At 38.5% G+C, this 9,358-nt stretch overlaps 1 protein-coding gene across 1 annotated transcript in view; it reads right to left on the bottom strand.

Annotated features, from left to right (window-relative positions):
* The window catches only part of LOC108308392 (ATP-binding cassette sub-family A member 3-like), a 154,478-nt gene that overhangs the window by 49,627 nt on the left and 95,493 nt on the right, over nucleotides 1-9,358 (bottom strand). Inside the window, exon 20 of the mRNA XM_017534180.2 lies at nucleotides 4,499-4,711. Coding sequence (XP_017389669.1) covers nucleotides 4,499-4,711 — 213 coding nt within the window. The remainder of the gene's footprint in view (nucleotides 1-4,498; nucleotides 4,712-9,358) is intronic.

Here is a 9,358-nt window from a genome sequence, read left to right as displayed (position 1 = left end):
ATCTTGCTTCTCTAGCTCTTTCAATTTTGATGATAGGGTGTTGATTTTAGATTTTTCCTCCCTTCTCATATGGACATTTATTGCCATAAATTTCCCTCTAGACACTGCTTTAAATGTGTCCCAGAGATTCTGGTATGTTGTGTCTTCGTTCTCATTGGTTTCAAAGAACATCTTTATTTCTTCCTTCATTTCATTGTTTATCCAACAGTAATCTTGTCCAGGTCTTTTCACATTATCCAGTTGTCATTCAGGAGCAGGTTGTTCAGTTTCCATGTAGTTGTGTGCTTTTGCATGAGTTTCTTAATCCTAAGTTCTAATTTGATTGCACTGTGGTCTTAGAGACTGTTATTATTTCCATTCTTTTCCATTTGCTGAGGAGTGATTTACTTCCAATTATGTGGTCAATTTTAGAGTAAGTGTGATGTGGTGCTGAGAAGAATGTATATTCTATGGATTTGGGGTGGAGAGTTCTGTAGACGTCTATTAGGTCTGCTTGGTCCAGATCTACATTCAAGTCCTGGATATCCCTGTTGATTTTCTGTCTCGTTGTTGTGTCTAATATTGCCAGTGGAATGTTGAATCTCCCGTTATTATTGTGTGAGAGTCTATGTCTCTTTGTGGGTCATTAAGAACTTGCTTTATGTATCTGGGTGCTCTGTATTGGGTGCATATATATTTAGGATAGTTAGCTCTTCTTGTTGTCTTGAATCCTTTACAATCATGTAATGCCCTTCTTTGTCTCTTTTGATCTTTGTTTAAAGTCCATTTCATCAGAGACTAGGATTGCAACTTCTGCTTTTTTTTTTTTTTGCTCTCCATTTGCTTGGTAAATCTTCCATCTCTTTATTTTGTGTCTATGTGTGTCTTTGCACATGAGATGGGTCTCCTGAATACAGCACACCGATGGTTTTGGCTTTCTATCCAGTTTGCCAGTCCGTGTCTTTTGATTGGGGTATTTAGGCCATTTACATTTAACGTTAATATTGTTATGTGTAAATTTGATCCTGCCATTTTGTTACTGGCTGGTTGCTTTGCCTGTTAGTTGATGCAGTTTCTTTATCGCATTGTTGGTCTTTACCATTTGGTACATTTTTGCAGTGGCTGGTACTGGTTGTTCAGGAGCTCTTGTAAGGCAGGCCTGGTGGTGACGAAATCTCTTAGCACTTGTTTGTCCATAAAGAATTTTATTTTTCCTTCACTTATGAAGCTTAGTTTGGCTGGATAGGAGATTCTGGGTTGAAAGTTCTGTGCTTTAAGGATGTTGAATGTTGGCCCCCACTCTTTTCTGGCTTGTAGGGTTTCTGCTGAGAGATCTGCTGTGAGTCTGATGGACTTCCCTTTGTGAGTAACCTGACCTTTCTCTCTGGCTGCCCTTAGCATTTTCTCCTTCATTTCAACCCTGGTGAATCTGATGATTATGTGCCTTGGGGTTGCTCTTCTTGAGGAGTATCTTTGTGGTGTTCTCTGTATTTCCTGGATTTGAATGTTTGCCTGCCTTGCTAGGTTGGGGAAGTTCTCCTGGATAATATCTTGAAGAGTGTTTTCCAGCTGGATTCATTCTCCCCATCACATTCAGGTACACTGATCAAGTGTAGATTAGGTCTTTTCACATAATCACATATTTCTTGGAGGCTTTGTTCATTTCTTTTCACTCTTTTTTCTCTAATCTTGCCTTCTCATTTTATTTCATTGAATTGATCTTCAATCTCTGATATCCTTTATTCTGCTTGATCAATTTGGCTACTGAAACTTGTTAAGCTTTGTGAAGTTCTCGTGCTGTGTTTTTCAGCTCCATTAAGTCATTTATGTTCTTCTCTAAGCTGGTTATTTTAGACAGCATTTCATCTAACCTTTTTTCAAGATTTTTAGTTTCTTTGCATTGAGTTAGAACATGTTTCTTTAGCTCAGAGAAGTTTGTTATTACCCACCTTCTGAAGCCTGCTTCTGTCAATTTGTCAAGCTCATTCTCCATCCCATTTTGTTCCTTTGCTAGTGAGGAGTTGTGATCCCTGGGAGGAGGAGAGGCATTCTGGTCTTTGATGATTTCATCCTTTTTGTGTTGGTTTCTTCACATCTTCATGGATTTATCTACCCTTGACCTTTGAAGTTGGTGATTTTGGATGGGGTCTCTGAGTGGACATCCTTTCTGTTGATGTTGAAGCTATTTCTTGTTGTTTTTTAGTTTTCCTTCTAACAGTCAGGCTCCTCTGCTGTAGGACTGCTGGAGGTCCACTTCAGACCTTGCTTGACTGGGAGTCGCCCACGGGGGCTGTGGAGCAATGAGGATTACTGCCTGATCTTTCCTCTGGTAGCTTCATCCTGGAAGGTACCTGCCAGGTGTCAGCCTTAGCTCTTCCTGTATGTGGCATTTTTTTGGTTATTCAGGGGTCAGGGAGCTGCTTGAGGAGGCAGTCTGTCCCTTGTCTGCCTGCAGAGGTGGTGCTGGACTGCCTCAGATTCAGCCCAGCTGCTATGTAGGCGTCCTCTGTCTTTTGTTTACACAGGTGAGATTACACCTGCCTTTGCAATGGCAGACGCCCTTCCCCCACACTTAGCTCGACTGTCCCGGGTTGAGCTTGGACTGCTGTGCTGGCTGTGAAAATCTCAAGTGAGAGGGCTTCAGTTTGCTGGTCTTTGTGGGAGTGGGACATCTGGTGATGTCATGTTTACCAGATTATTCATGATCCTTGTTGTTGCAGGTCTGCACATTTGATGAAGTATTTATTCTAGTCTTCATAGACTGGCTTCATCTGGGAACACACTTCAACAGTAATCCTGTCCAGAGGTTCTGGGCAGGCCATATAGGGTGGTACCTAAGTCTGAGATTGCTGAGGCCATTGAAAACTAGAAGGCCCTGTAAGCCCTGACCACCGTGGCCAACACAGTGCCAGGCTGGAATATCATGGCTTCTAAGGCTGATGTAGCTCTGGGACATGCCAGAAGGTAATGGACACTGAGGCCTGCCTGCCACTGAGAGCTGTTTAGAGCCCAAGATTACTTAGTTGGCTGGTGATGGTGCAGACTGGAGATCGAGTCCACTTTGCAGGTATTATGGGTTCTTACCTAGTGCTGATGCAGGTTTGCCCAATTTGAAGGTACTGACCTTGATTTAGGGACAGTAGAGGTCTGCCCCATGTTGAGTTTTACTGTAGAAGACATGCTATTAAGGCTTAAGACAAAGTCATAATTTTACTTATCTGTTTTTCCCTCAAGCTAATGGTATCTTTTTCCACTTGGGTTGTTTGAGCTTCAGGGAGAGGTGACATGGATAATGAAAAACTGTCCTTCCCACCCTCATCAATGTGTTGTTTTCTTATCATTGTGCTATACTATTATGATCTCTCACCTGATTTCTTTAGTTCTTCTGATGGTATCTTTTGCATGTATGTACGTGACTAGTTATTCAGATTGGTGGTTCTGCAGGGGAACAATCACCAGAGAATCCTGTTCCATCATTTGGCTTAGTTATGTGTGTGTTAGGTGAATAGAGTTTTTCTTCTTTCTGGAAAATCTTGTTAGTAGGCTAAGGTTCTTGTGAATGGAACAGCTAGTTATCTCACAAAGAGCTCGAGGTTCTTCTTCACTCTTTTCTCTCTCTGCACTTCACTCTAAAGAGCCAAATGGATAACCCTAATATATTTGAGATATAATTTTCTATAACTTTCTAAGGCCTTTTCCCTAAAAATAAAGCTACTTTTTTGTTCTCTCTCTCTCTGACAAATGATTCTCCGTGACAAATACTCCTAAACTTTCCAAAATCAGTTGCAAAACTGATTCCTTGATTCACGTGATAGAGATACAGGAGGTGGGGATAGAGGGGACTTGTAGTTCAGGTTGGATCCCATCATTACAACATGAGGATTCTAGATCTTGACATAGCAGGAGCATGGCCATCTTGGAAAAGCATCACCATTTTAAAGTGCCTTGATCAAACTGCCTAAATCTAAATGACATCAGTCTCATGGCTAATGTCAGCATGACCATAAAACACAAATAACATCTCCTACCAGAAACATTCCAACCATAAGATAAACCCCTCCCTGACCAGAGACATGCCAGCCCTGAGATAACCTCCCCTCCAACCAGAGACATTCCAACTCCTCAATAAACTTCTCCCTCAACAGAAACATTACAAGCCTGTGATAATCTCTCTCACTCTAAAACCAATAAATACTCTTAGTCTGTAAAAAAATGTTCCTGATTCAAATAAGTCAGAAGTCCCTCTCAGGTTTACTCTCCAAAATAAACCTGCCTTTGACTGTTGAGCCACTTTTTGTGTTTCTTTCCTCTTCAACTCTTACAGATCTGGCAGCACAATACCTAGAATATCACAGGTAGTCAAAATAAGTTTATTGCTATATATTAAATACAGAATTTCCTCTAAAACCTCCAACTTAGTTGCCTGCAAATGTTCTTAGATATCTGCAGGTCCATTACTCCTTACTTATTTACTGCTGCCTTCTGAAGAAAGTGAAATATTGTGAAACTTTATACTTACTGTTTTCTAATATATTGCCTATGAGGAAACCCAAAGTGCCTGAAAAGTAGTTGAGTAGGAGAAGCTTGATGTAGGCAGAAGTACTTCCAGAAAACACAAAGCTTATTAGGTACACAAAGGGAATGGCAGACCAGCCATACAGCATGAAGATCAGCATAGTTTCCAGAATGTGGTAATCCATGACATAAATATCAAATTTGTGGTATTTTATCACTCCCTGAAACACAAAGGGTACAGAGATAAAGGCAAAGTGAAGGGTAAGTGCAAAAAGAAACCAAGCCAAAACATTTAGAGAAGGAAACAGCAAGTCCTGTCTTTATTTGGCATGGAACTAGTTATTAATTAAGTCAATCTGCCTCTTAAAACATCACTGGTCATTAGTGAAATGCAAATCAAAGCCGCAGTGAGATATCATCTCATGCCAGTTACAACGGTGATTATTAAAAAGTCAGGAAACAACAGATGCTGGTGAGGCTGTGGAGAAATAGGAGTGCTTTTACACTGTTGGTGGGAGTGTAAATTAGTTGAACCACTGTGGAAGACAGTGTGGTGATTCCTTGATTTACAACCAGAAATACCATTTGACCCAGCAATGCCATTACTGGGTATATACCCAAAGGATTATAAATCATTCTACTCTAAAGACACATGCACTTGTATGTTTATTGCAGCACTATTTACAATAGCAAAGAATTGCCCAAATGCCCATCAATTATAGACTAGATAAAGAAAATGTGGCATATGTACACCATGGAATACCATACAGCCATAAAAAGGAATGAGTTCATGTCCTTTGCAGGAACATGGTTGAATCTGGAAGATGTAATTCTCAGCAAATTAACACAAGAACAGAAAACCAAACACTGCATGTTTGGCCGGGCGCGGTGGCTCAAGCCTGTAATCCCAGCACTTTGGGAGGCCGAGGCGGGTGGATCACGAGGTCAAGAGATCGAGACCATCCTGGTCAACATAGTGAAACCCCGTCTCTCCTAAAAAAAAACTACAAAAAAATTAGCTGGGCATGGTGGCACGTGCCTGTAATCCCAGCTACTCAGGAGGCTGAGGCAGGAGAATTGCCTGAACCCAGGAGGCGGAGGTTGCAGTGAGCTGAGATCGCGCCATTGCACTCCAGCCTGGGTAACAAGAGGGAAATTCCTTTTCAAAAAAAAAAAAAAAAAACACTGCATGTTTTCACTCATAAGTAGGAATTGAACAATGAGAACACATGGACACAGGGAGGGTGACATCATACATGGGACCTCTCTAGTAGAGCTTAAAACCTAGATGACAGGTTGATAGGTACAGCAAACCACCATGCCATATGTATACCTATGTAACAAACCTGCATGTTCTGCACATGTATCCCAGAATTTAAAGTAGAATAATCAACAAAACAAAACAAACAAAACAAAAACTTTAGCTCTGGGTCTGGGCATGGTGGCTCATGCCTATAATCCCAGCACTTTGGGAGGCTGAGGCTCAGGAGGCAGGGGTTGCAGTGAGCTGTGATTGCACCAGTGCACTCCAGCCTGGGTGATAGAGTGAAACCCTATCTCAAAAAACAAAACAAAACAAAACAAAAACCTTATCCCAAGGGCATGAAGTAAGTTATTTTTACCTCTTCACCAGAGGACATTCCAGTGAGCAGGACCACTATACTTTCTTTTATTATTGTTTTCTACTTGGAACAGTTGCTGTAATAATACTGGCAAGTTTCCCAGAAAGTAGATTCTTTCTCTAAGGAGACAGTTTCTCTAAAGATTTTTTTTTCTCTGACTACATAATTTACCTATCACTGCTATCCTCCTTTAAACTGGGCCTCCAGGTTCTATTCTACTTCCCCACTTCCCTCACATCCACCTAAGACACTAAACCAGACGGTGAAACACAAAATTAAAGTAAATGTGGTGATGGAGAGGAACATCAAGCGGTAAAAAGGAATACATTTCTGGAAATGTATATCTCATTAGTTAATAGTTAACATTTCTCCACAATTATATGATTATGTAGCAAGACAAGCAAGAAGTAAATAGTAAGATTAAGCTAAGAATAATCATTATATTGACTGATGCTCTTGGTGGTGGCAGCAAAAGCAATAGAGAAGATTTGTAGGTAATAGATGAATCCAGCCCCTGCAGCTATAATTATTTTGTTTCTAAGTATACTGGAAACCTAAAAGAATAAATAAAATGAAGAAATCAATAAAAGAGTAACCTAGGAATTTCTGTGTTCAAAGTCTCATGATCCTTCAATGTCACAAATCATAAACTATTTCATAGAAAAGGTGAATTCCTTATTGGGTAAGCAAGCAACATAGTTGCTCTTGGACAACAGAATCATGCATTGTGAATATTTAGATTCTACCCAACTTAATCTATATATGAAAATGCAAACAAAATTTTTCAAGTAAATATTTTTACCTCTTTATTATAAAATATACCACATATTCAGAAAAGTACATATAACATCAATGAATTATCACAATGAATTATCACAAGGCAATTCCCTGGGAAACTACCACAATGCCAGTACTCACAGAATCCTATCAGAAACTCCTCCAATCCCTGTAAAAGTAACCAGTTTTCCTGGCACTATTAATCTGCTTTCTGAATCTATGAATTTGCCTATTTTGGACATTTAAATTAAATGGAATCATACAACATATAGCCTTTTGTGCCTAGCTTATAATAGTTAGCATAATTTTTCAAGGTTCATGCAAGCTGTAGCAGGTATCAGCATTTCGTTCCTGATTATGGTTAAGTAATATTCCATTGTATTGATATACCATATTTTATTTATTCATTCATGAACATTTGGGACTTTCATTTTCAAGTGTTTAAAAAATTGATGTTTGCAGCTCTCCTGGGTATAAATCTAGGAGTCTAACTGCTGAGTCATATGGTAATTACATGTTTAATTTTTGAAGAACCACAAAACTGTTTTCCACAACAGCTGAAACATTTTACTTTGTTTCTTTTTTTATCCTAATGATTTTTTCTAAGTCTGTTTCGAATGATATTATTAAAGCTATACTAGCTCTCTTTTAAAGAAAATCTTTCAGCATTTTATTTTCAAACTATTTGTGTCAATGAACCCAGAGTGAGTCTCTTGTAGACACCATATGGTTAGATTACTTTTTTGGAATCATTCTACTAATCCCCGACTTTTGAGTTTAAACCATTTACATTTAATGTACTTACTTATAAGTACTTCTGTCATTTGTTTATGTATTACATCTTTTTTTATTTTTTTTATTTTTGAGATAGAGTCTTGCTCTGTTACCAGGCACCAGGCTGGAGTGCAGTGGCACAATCTCGGTTCACTGCAACCTCCACCTCCCGGGTTCAAGCAGTTCTCATCTCAGCCTCCCAAGTAGCTGGGACTACAGGCTTGGGCCACCACACCCAGCTAATTTTTGTATTTTTAGTAGAGATGGGGTTTCACCATGTTGGTCAGGGATGGTTTCGATCTCTTGACCTCATGATCTGCCCACCTTGGCCTCCTAAAGTGCTGGGATTAAAGGCGTGAGCCACCGTACCCAGCCTATGTTGTTCATATTTTTCCATTTATCCATTCTGCCATTTGTGTTTAATATATATTTCTGAGTGTGCCATTTAATTCAATTGTATTTTAAGATTACATGTAGTTGGGTTGCTATTTTAGTGGTTGGAGGTTAAAATAAATACACATTTCATAACAATATAATTTAGAATAATATCAACTTAATTTTAATATAATACAAATATTTTGTACCTATATAGCTGACTTCCCTGTCTTGTATGCTATTATCACAAATTACATCTTTATACATTGTGTGTCCATCATCATAGATGTATAATTATTGCATTACACAGATGACTTTTAAATTTAAAAATATAGGAGTTATTAACAAAAACATATTAATACTGCATTTTACATTTACCTATGTTTTTACTTTTTTGGTATTCTTTATTTCTTCATTTGGATTTGAGTTACAGTCTATGTCCTTTCATTTCAGACTGAAGAATTTCCTTCAGAATTTCTTGTAGGGCATGCCTGCTAGCAACAAACTCTATTAGTTTTTTTTTTTTTAAACTTGGGAATGTGTAATTACGCATTATTTTCTTTTATTGTGGAAAGAACATTTAACATATGATTTACCTTCTTAATACATTTTTAAGTGTAAAATATATGATTGTTAACTGTAGACACAATCTTTTCCTATAAATCTCTAAGGCTTATTTATTTTGTTTAAGTGAAACTTTATGCTCACTGATCAGTAACTTTCCATTATCCTATTCTCCAAGCCTTTAGCAACCACCATTCAACTATTTGATTTTATAAGTTTGACTATTTTAGATATCTCATGTAAGCGGAATCATGAAATATTTGGCTTTTTGTTACTTCTTTATTTTACTTAGCATAATGTCTTCAAGATTCATCCATACTGTAGCAAATGTCAGAATCATCTTTTTTGTTTGCTTGTTAAGAGATGGAGTCTTATTTGTCACCCAGGCTGGAGTACAATGATGTGATCTCGGCTCACTGCAACTTCCACATCCTGGATTCAAATAATTCTCCTGCCTCAGTTTCCAAATTAGCTGGGACTTCAGACATGCACCACTATGCCCAGCTAATTTTTGTATTTTTTAGTAGAGACAGGGTTTCACTATGTGTTGGCCAGGCCGGTCTTGAACTCTGACCTCAGGTGATCCATCCACCTCATCCTCCCAAAGTGCTGGGATTACAGGAGTGAGCCACCATGCCCAGCCAGAATCATCTTATTTTTTTAAGGCTGAATAATATTCCATTGTATGTGTATACCACATTTTCTTTATCCATTCATCTGCTGATGGATATTTAGGCTTTTTTTTTTTTTTT

The sequence above is a fragment of the Cebus imitator genome, unplaced genomic scaffold (genome assembly GCF_001604975.1).
Source record: "Cebus imitator isolate Cc_AM_T3 unplaced genomic scaffold, Cebus_imitator-1.0 Scaffold85, whole genome shotgun sequence".
NCBI classification, from domain to species: Eukaryota; Metazoa; Chordata; class Mammalia; order Primates; family Cebidae; genus Cebus; species Cebus imitator.
This window is presented reverse-complemented; position numbering and strand designations above follow the sequence as displayed.